An 18,125-nucleotide genomic window follows, 5' to 3' on the forward strand; every position below is an offset into this window, starting at 1 on the left:
TAAAATCATGAAACGAAGGGTTAACACTTATTGATTGTCTTATTCCGAGTTTTTCTGTGCTTGTCAGCTGATGGTCTGAAAAGTCTCTCTCAAAATCTTTATGAAAGGAAAAGATACAAACCAGAGGGATCTGAGTAAGCATCGATCGTTCAAAGATGTGTTTGACAGTCGTTCCCCGAAAATGTTCTACATCATCATGAAGATAAAGAAAAAAATCTAAAGCATCTTGTTCCTGTATCTTTTGCATTTAACATCACATGGCTGGCCTGGCTGTAGTAGTATCTGCATTGGATGTTTTATGTATCATATATTCTGATTGTTGAAACGACAAATGAGGAACGCAAGTTTATCATTTTCCAGGATTCCTACAAGTTTTGGCCATGTTAGTTTTAGAAGAAGAAGAAGAAAAAGGAGAAAAGAAGAAGAAGAAAAGAAAAAGATACAAACCAATTAGAATCATGTTGAAGCTAATAAATTTGGATTGCATTCCCTGGAAAAATTGCATGACATCAAAATAACTGAGATAAAAATGAAAATTTTCGAAAGAAAAAAATCGTTTCGTAACGATAAGTATACCTCCCCTTTCCCCTATGTCACAATTCGTAGCGCTCAAGCTTACTCCCTCTTCCCCCCTAGGAGCGTTACGTAGTAAATGGATGTCCCCTTAGCACATCTACAGGGTGACAAAAAAGTCCGGTCGCACAGAAAAATCTCAATATTTCAAAGAATAAGATGAAAATCAGAATCTTACTTTCATAGCTTTATTCAGTAACTCATCAAGATACTTCACAGACATATCTCGAAATTACACCACCTTTCTCTGATCGAACCAGCTTCAGACGTCTCGGAAAGTCGTCGCAAGCGGCGCGCACGTCCGGTCTCGTATAGGGGAACATGCCCTATTATGCGCCACCTAAGCGAATCGCTGATTTTCTATGTATTCCACGTACAAATTGTGTTAAAAATGGGTGCAATCGTTGAAGAAAAGTGTTTTCTACAAATTCCTATGATTTTTCTTTACTCAAATTGCTATAGTTTCTTCAAAAACATGATTTTTAAAAACCATATTCAAAGCCACAAAACAAAACTGTGTTGCGAATACGCGCCGCTGTGTATTCAATACGCGCCTAGCAGCCGAACTCACCCGAGAGCAGCCGAAGACCGAAAACACACCAATACTTACAGAAACTTTGACTGAAAAGAAAATCAAAATGGACTAATAGAAATTTAACAAAAAATGAAAAATTGATTTTTTGGGCTGAATTAACGCTCAAAATATGGTTTTAGACTTTTTGTTAATTTTCAATGAAAATTGGCCTTTTTGAAAAATTAATGCTATTTTCAGCCTACTATGATTGGCGCGTTATAAAGAGCGCATGGGCCGTGATAGAACATACCCATGAAAAGCTTACCTTAGCGAGTTCAGTATGATTTTTTAGCATAAAATCATAATTTAGATTCTCCTCTATCGATGTGTCAGAAAATATTGTCTTATTCGTTTTTCTCTGCTTGGTGACACCTTATTAAAAGTGTTTTAAAATTTAGATCGAAATGAAGAAAAACCTAAATTGTGAAATTATCACGACACAGAGGCATTTCAAGGAAAAAATCATACTTGCCATGACCAATAACAGCATTTAAAACAAATTGGTAATATTTTGCAGGCTTAAAATGTGTCAGATTCTTCAAAACAAGAGTGGCGCGTATTAGCCACATGGGGCGTTATATGAACTTTTCCCCTAATCTTTTTCAACCTTGAAGCAGGGTTACTGATAATTGCTTCGTTTGCTTCAAAATTTCCAATCGTTACCGACGCAACCACAGTAACGACGCTGTTCCATTGACTCGCAAACGAATCAAAACATACAACATAAAAACGTCGTCTTAGTGAACAATGTACTATGAATTTTCGTTCTGTTTATGTTGCCTAGCGTTCCTTGTTGATTTTCTCCTTCCGATTTTTAGTCATTGTTTACTCCAGCAATCATTCGCTTCGCTACTGAATGAATTCGTTTGCGATTTGATTCGGCGCGAGTTGAACAACGATGCTGTTGATTCAGGCCCAAAATCAGACCTTCAAGGAAGAATGCTACAAGGGATCAATTGCTGGGATAAAGACTAAGACCGATATTTAATAAAATAATTAACACACCTTGAGAGGAAAATAAGCCAATTTTGGCATAAATTTGGTTTTTGGGCATCTCTTGCGTTCCAAGAATTAAATCGTTTTCCTTCATGAAGCATTCGCGGCGAAGCATGATCGTCAGCGAGTCGAGTAGATGTCGAAGAATTCGACGCCGTCTACGCGCAATGTTTTCATCAGAAGCGAATGATGATTGTTTGATGGTTACCGATAGTAACTCAGAAAATAACTGATCACTAAAGAGGGGAAGAAAAACAAACTAGGTTTGCGTCGTTCGATGCTGAAAAGCGTCGTTTCTAAAGAAAACAGACTTTCTATGTTGAGGAGTAAAATCGTTGGTGACTAGGATCGGGGTGAAAAACCATTCTGAGCGAAGATCAGCAACCTTGCCTTGAAGTTCTTACAGACCTTGGTCGTCCAGATCGTGTCTTGTCCTCGGTACCTCTGGTCTCTAGGATCGATTTATGGTCTAGTACACGAATTTCTGGTTAATTACGAGCGGTTTTGGGTGTTTAAATATGTTGAATATGTGTCCGGGTTTGTACCCTCTCACATATTCAGCGATAACAGCTGCTCTCAACTCTGCCACTCACAACTTAATGTACACAAACTGCACAGAAATGAAACTCTGCCACTGTGGGCAGCAAAGTTAGCCCTTTCATTTGACATATAGATGGCACCAGAGAGATACAACGTATAGGTTACAGGCGACCCCAAAAAAAAGTGTGACAGGACTTTTTTGTCACCCTGTAGAAACTTGTTTAACTCCGTTTTGAACAACCGACCGGAAAAGTTTGATCTGTAGGTATTTTTTGCCAATACTAAGAATTCAACAAATTTAGGCCAATCGTACTAAAAAACGGAGGCGTAGGGACAGGTAGTTTCTATCAAAGTTATAAGTACTTGATCCAAGTTTAAAGATGTAGTATTTTTTTGATGGATCCACTAGTTCCATTTTACTCTAGAGGTTTGCAAAATTCAACCTAAAATTGAGATAACTTCGGAAGAAAGGTCGTAGTGACTTAAGATCTAGTACAAAGTGTGCGTAATGAGTGTCTCAATTACTATTATCAATATCATATTTATGTAAGTTTAAAACTAACAATAGTTAAGTATGAAAAACAATTTTAAGTATGTTTTCAATTAAACATTTTGTAACTCTTCTCTTAATAGAGATACAGCTCTCATTAGTCCAGCAAAGTTTCATATTTTGATAATATCTACAATTTTATAGAACACACTTTGTCTCTATCCCCTTTAACATAAATGTAAGTGATTTAATTTTTATCGTAGTACGCTGTGACTCATTGTTAAACTTTTACGTTATGGGTAACGTCCTAACAAGTTGGTAAATGGTGTCAAATTAAAAGACAACGAGGAGTTTTAAGAAAAGTTCGGCATCAGAAGTAGGACAAGAGAAGTGAGAAGGGATACGATACGTTAAAAGTGAGAAGTAAGAGACTTCTCTCTTCTCAAGTAAACTTCTGATGGATAATTTCTCACTATTAATTTTTCACTTCCCACGTCTCACTTCTTACTTCACTTTATATGTCACTTTATATGTCTCTCCTGAAAGGTCATTTCTCACTTCTCACATTTCACTTCTCATGTCTCACTTCTCACTTTTTAAATCTCACTTCTCATGTTTCACTTCTCACTTTCCTTCATGCTGAGGCAGAGAGCTCTCCTCTAATGTACCGCGAGCATCGATCCGATAACTTTGGCATACTTTTTTCAGGAACCGGCCTGATTGATCATGACCCCGACCCAGTGCCCTCTAATGGCTTCTTTTCTGGATTCCCTACATCTTGAGATCAAGAGCTATCTTCTAATATGCTGCAAGTCGCGATCCAATAACTTTGACATAGTTAGTTTAGAGACCGGCCAGATTAACCATGGCTACTCAGTATCTCCGTATTGCTTCTTCTATCGATTCCCTCCATGAGAAGGTCAAGAGTCAATATGTCGCAAGTTTCGATCCGAGAACTTTGACATATTGTTCCGGAACCGACCAGATTCTTTCATTCTTCTTTTAAGAAAATTTCTCACTGATATTATAGTCGATATCAAAATTCAAAAATTTATAAAGAAAGGTGATTTCTCTTTATCAAAAAAGTTTTTAGAGTTAAGGGCCAAACTACTAGTATCAGGTAAAAAATAGATGATTGCTGAAAATTTATTAGGCATTTAGCAAAAGAGACTTTTATGGAGCTTACCTTTTTGACATTTTTGGATAAAAACGCCATTCAACTGAACACAATACCGGTACAATCTCGGCGATCTACCTCCAATGGACAATCGTAGAAATAAATGACCGGCACAACCCAGCTGTTGAATCCCATGTAGGCAAACGATAGCTTGGGATCCTTGAAAGTTACCATCGGTACGGAATCAGCATCCTTGAAAATTTTTACCTCACCTCCCGGGTAGAAATGCATCTGAATCATAAGAGGACTAAACTCCGACAAGAGTCCATGACTGGAAAACGCTGCAAGGATCTGATTTTCAACCCGTATTTTAGGATCCTTCCGCATATAACAGCGAATTTCGGTCCGCGTATTATCCCAACCGGATATAACTGAAGAATTGATATCGTTTAATTCAGTGCTTTCTATAGGGTAGTGAAAAGAGCAACTCACCAAACTCATGCATTTTCGTGTTGTCATACGGATACTGCACCGGAGCCAACCGGATGTGACCATCCTGGCGTCCAAGCATCCCAACGCGAAGCACTGTAACATTTTCCGGTGTGATGACAATGTTTTTGAAGGCGGCCGTTGAGAAGTACGGATGCGCTTCATAGTATCCAACGTTAGCATTGAACTGTAGACACCCTAAAGTAGCTTTACAGTGAAAGAAAATTAGAAATATTGTCACTTCAAAATTTTGGATAACTCTACCTACCTTCAAACGTATTTTTATACAGCGCCAAACATCGATCAATCGCGAAGATTATCAGCAAACAGCCGATCGGCGTCATGGTCGTAAATTGTGTGAAACGGTTGCAAGTTGGACGTTGAATGGTACTCTTGGTCACCATTCTCGGAAGAATGAGTTCATTTGCTGTTTGATACGTATGTTTGTTTGTTATCAGAGTTTAAAAAAATTTGTAAGAATTTGACCGTTTGCAGAGTTCTCAGGAATCCGAATGAAGTTCAGGAAGTCAACATAATGACATATTGTGGGTTGTTCTTTAAATATCCCAACATTGATAAAAATGGCCATTATACATTAGTGGTTCAGTACGGAACTTTATTGTGACAAAATTAATTACGAAGAAACTTAAAAGATAGACAATGGTGTCTTCAGCTAAAATGATCATCAAACCATGAGCTTTAATAATCTTAAATCCAATATGAGGGAGTGTCATTTTTGCATGATTCACATATAAAAACTTTTTCCAGTGAACATATAGAGCCAAATTGTCTTCTAAAAAGTTGTAGTAAGCGGTTTTTGAGGCAACTTTACCGAGAACACTACATAAATATGACGTTTCGTAAGCGAGTTATGATCTTTTGAATATAAAAAGGCTAGAGTGTGTCAAAAAATCAGTATTCTGCTCTTACTTTTGTGCATGTAGATGAAAAAAACCGACCATGATAATTTTGTAGAAGGGGTAAAAAAAACTGACGTGTGTGAAATTTCAGCTCAATCGAACTTTATTTAGGAGTGCCTAAAAGTGCACAAAGCTTAAGCTTTTTTGCCCGTTTAATGTTCAAAGGGATCGAAAAAAGTCAAAATTTTAATTATGATGCCAAAGAATTTAAAAATGCATAAAACGTCAAAATCTGAATTTATCTCGAAAATTAAAATCACTTTAACATTTTAAAAATCACCAAGGTGTGGGGGGACCAAATAAAATCAGGAAAATCGAATTTTCAATTTTGATGTCAAATGACTCACTTTTTCACCACTCGATAGTCCACTGTCCCGGCGAAAAACGAGAATAAATCGAGTTTTGCCATCACTTTTAGTTGTTGTGCGTGATATCGATAGTGCCAATTTGTTTTCGCTTCCATAAAATTTGGTAACATCGGAAAGCACGATCTGTCAACATTCACGATAGTATTGGTGAGGGCACAAGCAACACTGAATATTTTCAGAGTGTACCACCGTCCACCACCAGTGGACATCGTAAAAACGAGCACGAAGACAGCAAAAGTGCACTACCAGTAGAGCACCGGTGCAAAACTGAACGAAAACGAATTTCGACAAGTTTATGCGTTTCTAAAAGGTGATACAGTCAAAATTTAGTCAAGGGAAAACGCGTGTAAATCGGTGAAATCGTTTATTTAAAAAATCAAATTAAATTTCTTTTTCAAGTTTAATTAGTATAAAATTCAGGAAAAATATTCAGTTGGGCTTCCGCTTTTCCAAATCCCCTGCCAACAGATTTTGTACAGCCACCTTGTCCACCTTCTTCGCCGCAGAAAGCAAGTTTGCCTTGAACTGCTGCTCGTCCATAGCAGTTTTTTTTGTCTTCTCTAGGTTCCGCTTGACAATAGCCCAGTATTTCTCAATTGGGCGGAGCTCTGGCGTATTGGGAGAGTTCTTGTCCTTGGGAACCACCTGCACGTTGTTGGCGGCGTACCACTCCATGGCATTTTTACCGTAATGACAAGATGCCAAATCCGGCCAAAACAGTACGGAACAACCGTGTTTCTTCAGGAAAGGCAGCAGACGTTTATTCAAACACTCTTTCACGTAAATTTCTTGGAAGCTATGAAAATGCTGCTAGCCACAGGTACAGATGGCTTGCCAAACCAGATATTTTTTCGCGAACTTTGTCAGTTCCATGTGCTTGAAAATATCTGCTACCTTTCCCCTTCCTTTTGCCGGATAAAACTCCTGTCCCGGAAGCTGCTTGTAGTCGGCTTTGACGTAGGTTTCGTCGTCCATTACCACGCAGTCAAACTTCGTCAGCATCGTCGTGTACAGCCTCCGGGATCGCGCTTTGGCCGTCGTATTTTGTTTATCATCGCGATTTGGAGTCACTACCTTCTTGTAAGTCGATAGTCCGGCTCGTTTTTTGGCTCGATGCACGGTTGTAGACGATACACCCAGCTTATTTGCGGCATCTCGGAGAGAGAGGTTAGGGTTTCGCTTGAAACTACCGGCAACTCTTTTTGTCGTCTCAGCGGCTTCAGGTTTTCGATTTCCCCCCGATCCAGACTTCCTGGCTGTCGACAAACGTTCCCCAAACATTTTAATTACATTTGTAATGGTTGATTTGGCAACTTTTAGCGATTTTGCCAGCTTTCCGTGCGAGTAGCTCGGATTTTCGCGATGCGCGAGCAAAATTTTGATACGCTGCTCTTCTTCCTTGGACGGCATTTTGACAACTGAAGAGTGAATTCCAAAATCAAAACAGGAGCAACATTCTACACACACACACACACACACACACACACACACACACACACACACACACCTTCAAAATGAGGGGTGTTCAGGATTTTTAAATGCAAAATTGAAAGAAATACGTCCAGTTGATATTGACCAAATTTTGACCGTAGCACCCTTCAAGTTTCGAGAAATGAATGATATTTTCAACTTATGTTCTTCCTATCCTTTTCTTTGACCCTTATGTTTCCTTAAAATTTTCCATCACCATGAAATTCAAAATTAAAACTTCGATGTTCTGGATATGCTTTGGTCTCTTTTGCAATTTTAAAAATTATAAGTTGTTTTTTTGTAGAGAAATGAATCCAACTTAGATGAAATTATATGAGAAGGCAATGCAAATCTTGCCGTGCTTAAAAATGTCCAAACTTGATTCCAACTACCGTAAGATGAAATGATGGGAATAGTAATAGACCAAGAAAAATGATTATGATCACATGGGAGAACTATTCCCTTTATTCCGATAGACATCCACACTCAACCAGTATAATATTCATACGCCAGGTTGGTCTCCTGTAGTAGAATGTTAATACATGGGCCCCGGAGAGGCGCAAGATGTGGGTGCAAGTCTCACCGGGAGACAAGGCGAATTTTTTTCGCATGTTTTTCAACATCGATTTTCTCTTATCTAGTTTCTGAAATTTCATCTAAGTTGGATTCATTTTTCTACAAAAAAAGTTTCGCTGATTGAATTTTTGAGTCAAGACCCATCTCTGGGTCGCAATTTAAAATTATAAGTTGTTTTTTGTTCAAAAATGTTTTTGAGATTACTTCCTATCCTCCCAATGCAATTCGGGAGGAGTTTCATACAATCATAAAAGCTTTTCCCATATTCAAATACCCTCCCAAGCCAACATTGTTCCATTTGCTCGAATAGTTATCGAATTTCGTAATAAAAATGGTATGGAAGCCCCCCTCTCCATTTTAATCTCTCCACTTGAAGAAGGGGAGGGTCTCCAATAATCACTAAACCATTTTTCGTATTTAAACACCCTCACATGCTAAATCCAGTTCTATTTGCTTACCCCCCTCCCCCCTTCCTATTTTCCCTCTGAAAAAAGAAGGGGTACCAAACATTCATAATAAGAAATATTTTTCGTAACCAAATCTCCTCCCATACCGAATTTTGTACCACTTTCTTGAATGGTTCTCAAGTTATGAAAACATTTGAAAAAAACATTGGAGACCTCCTCCCCACTTCCTAATAGAGGCAGGGGTCTCAAACTGTATTAGGAACCTTTCCCGGCCTCATACGCACCCATTTGCTATTTTTCAAGAAAATCGTTTCAGTAGTTTCCGAGTCTTTATGGAACAAACAGACAGACAGACAGACAGACAGACAGAAATCCATTTATATAGGTTTGTAAAAAAAATACGCACATGCTTTCAAAATTTTCAAATCCCTGAATGTTTTGTCGAAATATTGTGATGTATTTTTTATGCACTCATGACTAGTGAATAAAATTAGTTGAAAATTTGCATATTTTCTTCACACTTACCCTAAGCAAATCAATATTTTCTGATATGTTCCGTCTTCTTATAATCAAAAACGAACTGAATTACCTGCATAAACCGTCAAATGTAAGGTTTTTTTTAATGTGTTTTCAATCACGCACAATTTAAATATTGGAAAAAATCCTGAGTAGGGGTTTATTCTTAGATCGGGTTCGTATTCACTGTTTAAACAATTTTCTTATGCTGAACTTTTCACTGGCACATGTTCATTAATCTCAAATTTGCACTGTTCACCTCAGAAAGTTGAAACTGCTCCATTGCACTCCCTCTGGTCAACCTGCATCGGGCAGTCAAAGAAATACACCATCGGCACATCCCAGTTGCAGAATCCCATGTAGGAGAAGGACATGTCCGAATCCTGGAACTGCACCATCGGATCGACGTGGTCATCCTTGATCAGTTTCACCACTCCATCCGGATGAATTTCGATCGTAAACATCAGCGGCCTGAACTCGGACAGCAACCCATCGCTGGACTGGTGCTTCAGTACCTGCACTTTGGAAGTTGATCTTGGGCTCGATCGGGTGTAACGACGGATTTCCGTTTTGGTGTTGCTCCAACCGGAAATAACTTTAAAAAGTGAAAAAAAAACTGATCGGTTCCAACAATTTTTGTGAAAAAGGCAAATCTACTCACGGATCTCGTTCATTGCCGTCCCATCGTAGGGCAACTGTTTGGGAGACAGTCGTACGTGACCTGCATTTTTTCCCAACATTCCAACCCGGAAAATTGTTACATTCTCCGGAGTCGTTAGAATATTCTTGAATCCTTCTGTCGGAAAGTACGGGTAGGCAAAGTCGTAACCTTCTTTGGCATTGAACTGAAGGCATCCTCTGGTTGCTAAAATAGGAAACCACTATGTTGTTTATCACCCTTATTTGTTGATTCATTTTCAAAAAACCTTCAAATTTGTTTTCATATTCAGCATGGCTGAGTTTCACTAACGCGATACCAACCACTGAAAGTAGTAAACGATAACTTTTTAATGACTCTAACAGTAACATAATTTTATTAGGGATCTCCCGAATCAACGTTCTGACCCTGGAAGTGAATGAAACAATCTGGAAGAGATTTGTTCCGATGAATTGAATTTATATCGAAACAAAACCGGGTGCTTGTCTTAAGATAGCCAAGTCATCAATTATTCAGGTTTGTTGTTGCTCTAAGTGCTCTCTAAGAAATCACAATTTCAAGGAAGGGAGGCATTCAAAACTATTCTTCCTGGACTCGATGTGTTGACTGAAACTACCGTTTTTTACTGAATTGAACTCTCTGGAGTTCTTCTCAGATAATTTTTGAGCAGAGGATCTTGAAGTGTTTCGTCTCAATTTGATACTAATCTCAAATGGATTATACAAATATTGGAAAAAAATTCTCATTTTAAAAACAGTTATTTTAATTTTTTTTTATCTTCATTAATTTTTCAAAGTAGTCTGACGTGACACCGACTTCGACTGTTTATTTTACTTTGGGCTCAATTTTTGTTTAAATATTCTATTTAAACAACTTTTTTTATGTATATATTTCATTGTTTGGACATTAATTGCCCAAACAAAGCTCATATTCACAGTTCAACTTAATGAATATTTTCACAACAACAAATTTCAACTTCAATGAAATAGGTAGATATTTATTTTTTCGATTTCTTAAAGAATTTTTTTTGTAAAACACTGAAAGAGAGTGGAATTGATGGCTGTTTATTGGGGAACATTCAAGCACCTTAAAAGTGTTTTCATCATCATTATCTAGAATTTTTATTTGAACCCCTTGTGTAACTGAGCATATCAGATGTCCTACTTTTGAGAATATGTCCTATTTTTAAACATTTGACTTACCGTTATACTTTATGCTTAAAAGTTGTACTTTTGACTTAAAACGTCCTACCTTTCATCATTCATGCTTTCAATAACTCTTAGACTAGCTACAACTTATCAAAGATTGACGTTTTACAGATTCAATGAAGAGCCATCCCCAGAAAAACTATATTTTTTGAATAAAATTAAAGGATGAAATTAATTTCAAACTAGATTTTATCTTTGAATTAGTCAATGCACTATGCATTGTGGAGATCTTTTTTCCCATGACAGCCAAAAGGTGTACGCATTATTGTTCCTATGAAGCTGTTGTCTGTCGTGATTTAACGATTTTTACATCGAAAGGCCAAATTAAAAAAAAAACAATCAGCAGCAACAGTTTTAAAAATCCCTGCTTCCTAAGCCAATCCGCCTCTTTCCACCAGAAGGCGAAATTATAACCCATCTGCGCTTTCTTAGTCAATTCCGTCTCTTTCCAACGGAAGGCCAAATGGAGTGGAGTGTTTTTTTATTGTTTAAGTTGCTGTATTCGCCAGCAATCGTTTGTGTTCGCGCGAAATATGTTTGAATCGTGTTTGGACGAGCATAGAATCAAACAGCCGTCGTGGAATCATCGAACTTGCATACGCCATTTCACAGTGGTCCAAAAGGGCCTGAAATGGAACTTTTTTCCTGGTGCTTTTGTCTTTCATTTTAGCTATTAGATGTCTTCAGAACATTTACTAGTAAGATTGTTTCCCATAACGTGAAAGTATCAAAAATTAGTCACAGCCTACTACGATAAAAATAAAAACACTAACTTTTTTGTTTGAAGAGATAGTGACCAAATTTAAGAATTCAACAAATTTATGCCGACCGTACTCAAAAAAGGGCGCGTGGAGACAAGTAGTTTTTGGCTAAGTTTGTAGTACTTAATTATACTTCAAGATGTGGTATTTAGTTTTTGGATCCACTTGCCCCATTTTACCCTAGAAATTCGTGAAATTAAGCAAAAATAAAACTTGAAATTGCGATAACTTCGGAAGACAAGGTCGTAGAGACTTAAGATCTAGTGCAAAATGTGCATATTGAGTATCGCAATAAATGTTGTGAACATGATATTTATGTAAGTTCAAAGTTTACAATAGTTAAGTACAAAAAACAAATTTTAAGTATGTTTTAAACTAAAAGCTTTATAACTCTGCACTGAATACAGATAAAGCTTTTGTTATTTCAACAAAGTTTCATATTTTGATGATATCTACAACTTTGTAGAACAAATTTGGTCTCTATCTCTTCAAACAAAAAAGTTAGTGTTTTTATTTTTATCGTAGTAGGCTGTGACTAATTTTTGATACTTTCACGTTATGGGAAACAATCTTACTAGTAAATGTTCTGAAGACATCTAATAGCTAAAATGAAAGACAAAAGCACCAGGAAAAAAGTTCCATTTCAGGCCCACAAATGCATTTGTGTAATGTAAAATATGCGCTTCCTAAACCAATTCCGTCTTTTTCCACTGGAAGGCTAAATCAAAAAAACAATCTGCAGCAGCAGTCTTAAAAATCTGCGCTTCCTTATCCAATTCGTCTTGCTACCGGAGGGCTAATCAGAAACTTTTTTTTTTCGTTGCAGAATCAGTTCTGGAATAGATCAATGACTGACTTTGTTTTGTTTAGTGTTGTCAAAATAACAAACTATTGCCATTGCCATTGCTCCAGTGTGTCCGAATACAACTATTTTTTGTATACAATTTCAATTCAAATTTATTTATTTTGTGCATATGGTTCATATTATCTCCACACTGCCATTCATGCAAAATCTTTCTAAAATGTTACCCATATTAGAAATAACAATGGTTCATTCTTCCTGGATAAAAAAGGTTTCGTTTATTTAACTTCTCTTAAAATCTTTAAGACTCCATTTTTTCTACTTAAAACCAAAAAGATTGTCTTTAGCCTTGAGAGCCACAAATAGCCAGGGATGCAAATCGAGCAGAATTGGTAATGATAACTGTTTTTCCCTTGTGATACACTTAACGATAACCTTCTCATTGACGACAGGCTTCAGATTCATATGACAGCCAACACCCACGGAACAAAAACCTGCTCTCACTCTTTAAGAATGAGAAAAAGTAATGCTCCTAGGGAGTTTTTTGCCTCTCACTTTGCTCTAAAAAGAGAAGTGAGCGCTCTACGGGAGTACCTCCCTAGGAAAACGCTTCCCAGTAAACATGAATCGGCAGAGGGATAACTCAAATCGACAGAGGGATCGTAACGATCTCTCTGGCGATTTTGCATCATCTAATCGGCAGAGAGGAACACACCATACGCGTACCTTTGGTGAGAGCCACGAAATAATCTAAGACACGCCCTCCAGAGAAACACACGAAAACAATCCGAATCGTGTTTGTATGTTTCCCTTCGAGAAGCGTGTTTCCCTGCCTGAGAAGTCGACTGCTACCCAGTTCGCGCTACGATCCCTCTATCGATTTGAGTTACCTCTCTGCCGATTCATGTTTACTGGTACAATATTTTTTCTCGGTCTGTCCACCAACGTATGAATTTTTTTTAAACCGCTCAAAATGAAGTAAAGCGTCCGTAGTACATTAGGAGAATAGGCTAACTGAAATAGTTAAATGGATTAATTCGAAAGTAGTGGTCTAAACGTAAAAAAGAGTTCTAGTAACCAGTAATAGTTACCATCACTTGTAACTATAAAATAGAAATTCTCGAAAATCTCGCGTGAAACGTCAAATGAAAGGGTTTGCCGTAAGGATAATTAAAATAAAAATTGAAGTGGATGAAATTTTCAGTGAAGCTTCCTAGTAATGCAATGTGTATGTGTAGAAAATTAATAACAATCTGTCCAGTGGTTTTTTAGATATCGCCCAATACTGAAGTTCATTGATCATTTTTTCCGAAAACAGCTGGAAATCATCTATTCGTCAAAGTTTACATATACACTCGTAAAAGAAGTCCTATATGATCCAAAAGTGCGCTAAAATTTGAATTGAAGTGAAGATGATTGATTCCATGAAGTTAAGGAGTGTGTAAGGTTTTTTCAAGCTCTATCCTAAAATATCAACAGAGGGAGTGATAAAGAAGATAATTTTTTTCTGACTGGTTCTTCTAGCTGACTAATAAAAAGGCCTGAATTCATTTCTCAAAGGTAGAAATGCTGCCCACCGGTAAAATAAACAAAATACGATGGTCAAATCGTGCGCAAAATATTTGTACTGCTAGTGGGTAGATAATTTGGAAATTTTGTAATGGACAGCAGTCACCTAACAGGTTTTCAGCCAAAACTTGAATGAATAGATGAATGCATATACAAAGAAAACTGCCTCCAAGTGCGACTGTTTCCCTGCAAAGCACTTCAATAGGTCCCAAAAAGTTTATGCTCTGTTTTAGTTGGATCTGAAATCGAGCCGTCACGCAAAAACTGTGATGGAGTGATAAAAAAATCAAATGTGTTGTTTTTTTGACGAATGAGGAAAATCGGATAAATTGACCAAATAAAAAATTGTTAGTCATTTTGAAGGCCAAGCTTCAGGAAACAGAAAATTTAATCAAGAATAGCCTTCATTTGAAATAAGGGTGGTTCACTTTATGTAGATGGCGCAAGTGTTTCCCAAAAGCTAAAGTCGAAAAACTTCTTCATTGGACGCTATCTCAAAACCACTATACAGATCACAAAAATTTGCACATGTGAACATAACATTACCAAGTAGCTTTGCTGAAAATTTCATGATTGTATATCCATGCATTCAAAAGTTATTCACTAAACAAAGTGTTGCATTTTTTTTCGAGTTAGCTCCTTATTCATAACCTTACGAAATAGTTATTTTTTCATGGTAACTATTTCAAAGATATTTGTGAAGATTACTTCTGCTATTTACTTTAATCCTTCAACATCTTTAGTAATAACCTCTTGACGCGGTTTTCAATTAAACGTTCACTAATATTTTTCACATTCAAGTCAAAGCGTTTCACAAATTACAATCGGAGCTAAACTAAACAAATCATCAATTGAATTAAACAAATGAAATCTGAATGCAAAATAGTGACCAATGATCTCTTGTTATTTCTTGCGAGGAAGGGAGAACTTATCATTAACGTTACACTTACCGATAACTTTGAATCGTAATGCAAAACAAATCGATAGCAAATCTGTTAATGATGAATATGAGTGGATGATTGGTGGATGAAAATCTCTTTCATGGATGTTTTTATCGGCAAATTCCAACGATTGATATCGTTTTTTTTATGCCCTGAAAAAAGTTGCCTCGTTCGGGTTCAGGAATACATACATTTTGAAAGTCAACATGGTCACATAATTGAATAGTTTTTCTTTTAAATTCAAACAATCATTTTTTCTCATTACAGAGACATCTGCAAGCGGATAATGATCGAACGGTCCCTCCAGCTCGACGCCAACAGTTCCAGCTCCAGCAGCTCCCGGTGTGCGATTCGCCCGACGGATCTGCCGACGGAAAACCGCCGATGGATTCGGCATCGTAAGTTTTTACCGAACCAGTTTGGCTGGATGCTGCCGCACTCTCGATCTCTCATGCTTAGAACTGTCTCTTCTAGCTGCCTCTTTCCCAACGCCGATGGAGGAACCGAAGAAGGTGCTTCGGGCCCAGTACATCGGACAGACCGAGGTGCACCAGGCCACCGGGATGGATGTGCTGAACGATGCGATCGCGAAGGTGATATCCGAAACGCAGGTCGAGAACTGGGACAGCGTGAACGTATCGGTGGCACCCAGTATGATCAGCATCAACACTTCGGTAAGTCCTGATAGGCTTTTGGATAAGCGTAACTGTAAATTACCAACTTTCTATTCTACTAGGATGCAGAAAACCGTCTTTTGTGCGAGTGCCGGGTGCGGTACCTTTGCTTCTTGGGCATTGGAAAGAACATCAAAAACTGTGCGTTCATAATGCACACGGCCCAGGATCGATTCGTTGCTCACGTGTTTCACTGTGAACCATCCAGTGGGGCGCTGTGTAAAACGATAGAGGCAGCTTGCAAGGTATCAACCCTCAGTAAGATAGTATAAGCAGCTTCCCAACTTAAGTTCAACATTTTCTTCCAGCTCCGGTACCAGAAGTGTTTGGACGCCCATCCGGAGGCGAGCGGTCGCTACTCGGCCGATTCGCACACCCCCGGCAAAGGCATTGGAGCGACTTTAAAAAACTTGATGAGCTCGTTCTCGCTAAAGAAGGATAAGGCCAGCTCCTGAGAACGAGCAAAATCACTGCAGGTAAGGTGAAAGCTGTTCAGATAGTTGCTGCTCAGCAGTGCTCAGTCGATTAACATGTATCAGGTTTTGCAATACCAGGCTGTTTTTCAAAGCTTGAAGCATTACAAAGTCTTAGGTCTAAAACATGTTCTTTACAAGGTGGAAATTCAACTTCAAACTATTTATTACAGTCGGGTGTTTCTGCAGCTGTGTGTGGGCTCGTCCCACCAAAACCACCTTTTTCCTTGATGTACCTCTTGGTTCCCGCTTTCACATTACATCCTGGGAATGTTCTGCTATTGCATTCATACTTTATAATTCCTCTTCTGAAAACTTTAGAATAGCTCAGAAGACTTCGAGACGGGGGCCGATCTGTTGAAACATTCGAAGTAACTCGCGCCTCCCAGCAACGACTAACGTAGCATTTCCAACCACCAAACCATGACCTTTTTGGAGACTATCAAGCCAGCACCCCGTCCCGACTACCTATGGATAGTTTCTCCGCATCCTGTTGCTGCAGAAAAGATCGTTGCTAAGTATGTGAAAAAGCCTTACTTACATATAACTTCAGTTTTAGGTTATACCGCGCTTTTTAAATTGTGATGTCATGCGAAACCTTCCTTTAGCTTGTTAAGTTTGGAACACGGTTTCGTTGAATATCTCTTTCTCTTCGTTCCACCGTATCAGAACGCGCATGATCTGCGGGATTTCTTAACACATTAAGGTCCGCTAAGTAATGTAAGCCGAAAAACATCTAAACTAAGCAATCTTTATCTCAGAAACCAGTGTAAATCAATGGCCAAGATTGTACCAACAACGTGGGGGATTTTCTCTGAAAGACGACTGTTCTAACTAACTTTATTTCCTCTTCATTTTATGCATGTATTGGTTTCCACATTTCACATTCGGACACCCAGTGTACTCCGATGTCCTCATCGGACGCCTCTGGATGGTTTCATTCGCTGTCTGAGTCTTCATCTTCTTCGTCAAGCATTTCCAGATCCGGTAAAATACACCACGGTTTCATCCTATCAGCTGAGTATACCGTGGTGAATTGACGACTTCCTTGTTCCGGCAAACTTTCAAGTTGGTAACGATCATTTTCAAAATAAGCTGTTATAATAAATGGTCCCTTGAATCGTGGTTCAAATTTGTGATTGCCACCCCGCTGCCATTGCACAGTGGTGCAGAACATCAATCTAGCTGTACGAAATTAATAGTGCCCAGGGATGAAGAGCTAGACATTCGGTGTCTTCAGCAACATTGTTCAGTTTTACATGGAGCATATTCTAATATCAAAATTTTTGCCGAGGGGTCCACGAATAGCGAGATAAAAATGCTAATTTTTTTGTTTTTCAAATTAGGGCTTTGATGTCTTCGACAAAGTTGTTTATCTGATCAAAATACATAAGTTTGTTGAATTTGTCAAAGTCCTATCACATCACCCTCAGAAGTTACAGTCAAAGGAAAAAAAATCTCATGAAAAAACAGTTTTTTGAACCTGACACGTTGTAGATTGGATGAAATGGTTCGCTGTCTTTGAAAGAAAGTTGTAACAAGCCACGATCTACAATTGTCTCATACATTATGATGGGTTTAAAAGTTGCTGAAGCTCTATAGAAAGCATTTAGTGTATTTTATTGGCAATTTTGGAAGGCTCCTCCATCGAAAAGTGCACATTTTCGCAATACCCCCTTTTTTGTGATTATTTTTGATGACAAGCGGAACCATTTCCATTTGAAATTAGCGGGGAAATCGGTGGAACTAATAGAGATTTGAATGATTTAAAATACACTTTTTGTATAAAAATTACCTATTTTACTTATAGAAAAACCGTTGAAAACATTTAATTTATTAATAAACTGTTGCAGTTTTCCTTTATATAGTTTGTTTTATAGACGTTTAAATTCGATTTTTCAAATCATTTAAACTAAAAAAATAATCATGGAACTAATCTGTTAAATTTGGTAGAAGCAGTTATATTGTACTGGCAAAACCGGTTCAATTATTCATTTATATGA

General features: G+C 37.9%; 3 protein-coding genes across 10 annotated transcripts in view; 1 reads left to right on the forward strand and 2 right to left on the reverse strand.

The window, feature by feature from the left end:
- LOC129743869 (protein Fe65 homolog) overlaps positions 1-18,125 on the forward strand; it is a 383,733-nt gene that overhangs the window by 358,960 nt on the left and 6,648 nt on the right. For 7 of the 8 annotated variants that reach the window (XM_055736090.1, XM_055736092.1, XM_055736091.1 and 4 more), the window contains 4 exons: positions 15,243-15,373; positions 15,435-15,649; positions 15,712-15,894; positions 15,958-16,125. In XM_055736090.1, coding sequence (XP_055592065.1) covers positions 15,243-15,373; positions 15,435-15,649; positions 15,712-15,894; positions 15,958-16,104 — 676 coding nt within the window. In that variant the 3' untranslated portion in view covers positions 16,105-16,125. The remainder of the gene's footprint in view (positions 1-15,242; positions 15,374-15,434; positions 15,650-15,711; positions 15,895-15,957; positions 16,126-18,125) is intronic. The other variant, XM_055736088.1, reaches the window with a different exon arrangement.
- Positions 4,299-5,164, reverse strand: LOC129743874 (uncharacterized). The gene is made up of 3 exons (XM_055736098.1): positions 5,048-5,164; positions 4,783-4,986; positions 4,299-4,721 (listed from the first exon to the last, which is right to left on the reverse strand). Exons 1-3 carry the CDS (start codon positions 5,121-5,123, stop codon positions 4,390-4,392), a joined length of 612 nt encoding a protein of 203 aa, XP_055592073.1. The 5' UTR covers positions 5,124-5,164; the 3' UTR covers positions 4,299-4,389.
- LOC129743872 (uncharacterized) lies at positions 9,219-10,108 on the reverse strand. Its single transcript, XM_055736096.1, has 3 exons — positions 9,963-10,108; positions 9,698-9,901; positions 9,219-9,631 (listed from the first exon to the last, which is right to left on the reverse strand). Exons 1-3 carry the CDS (start codon positions 10,063-10,065, stop codon positions 9,297-9,299), a joined length of 642 nt encoding a protein of 213 aa, XP_055592071.1. The 5' UTR covers positions 10,066-10,108; the 3' UTR covers positions 9,219-9,296.

Source organism: Uranotaenia lowii, chromosome 2, assembly GCF_029784155.1.
Source record: "Uranotaenia lowii strain MFRU-FL chromosome 2, ASM2978415v1, whole genome shotgun sequence".
NCBI lineage: Eukaryota > Metazoa > Arthropoda > Insecta > Diptera > Culicidae > Uranotaenia > Uranotaenia lowii.

Coding starts and splice junctions, on each gene's coding strand:
- LOC129743874 (XM_055736098.1), bottom strand. CDS start 5,123: ATGACGCCGATCGGCTGTTTGCTGATAATCTTCGCGATTGATCGATGT. Junction 4,987..5,047: donor GTATAAAAATACGTTTGAAG/GTAGGTAGAGTT, acceptor TTCACTGTAAAG/CTACTTTAGGGTGTCTACAG. Junction 4,722..4,782: donor CACGAAAATGCATGAGTTTG/GTGAGTTGCTCT, acceptor TCAATTCTTCAG/TTATATCCGGTTGGGATAAT.
- LOC129743872 (XM_055736096.1), bottom strand. CDS start 10,065: ATGTTACTGTTAGAGTCATTAAAAAGTTATCGTTTACTACTTTCAGTG. Junction 9,902..9,962: donor ATATGAAAACAAATTTGAAG/GTTTTTTGAAAA, acceptor TTCCTATTTTAG/CAACCAGAGGATGCCTTCAG. Junction 9,632..9,697: donor GACGGCAATGAACGAGATCC/GTGAGTAGATTT, acceptor CACTTTTTAAAG/TTATTTCCGGTTGGAGCAAC.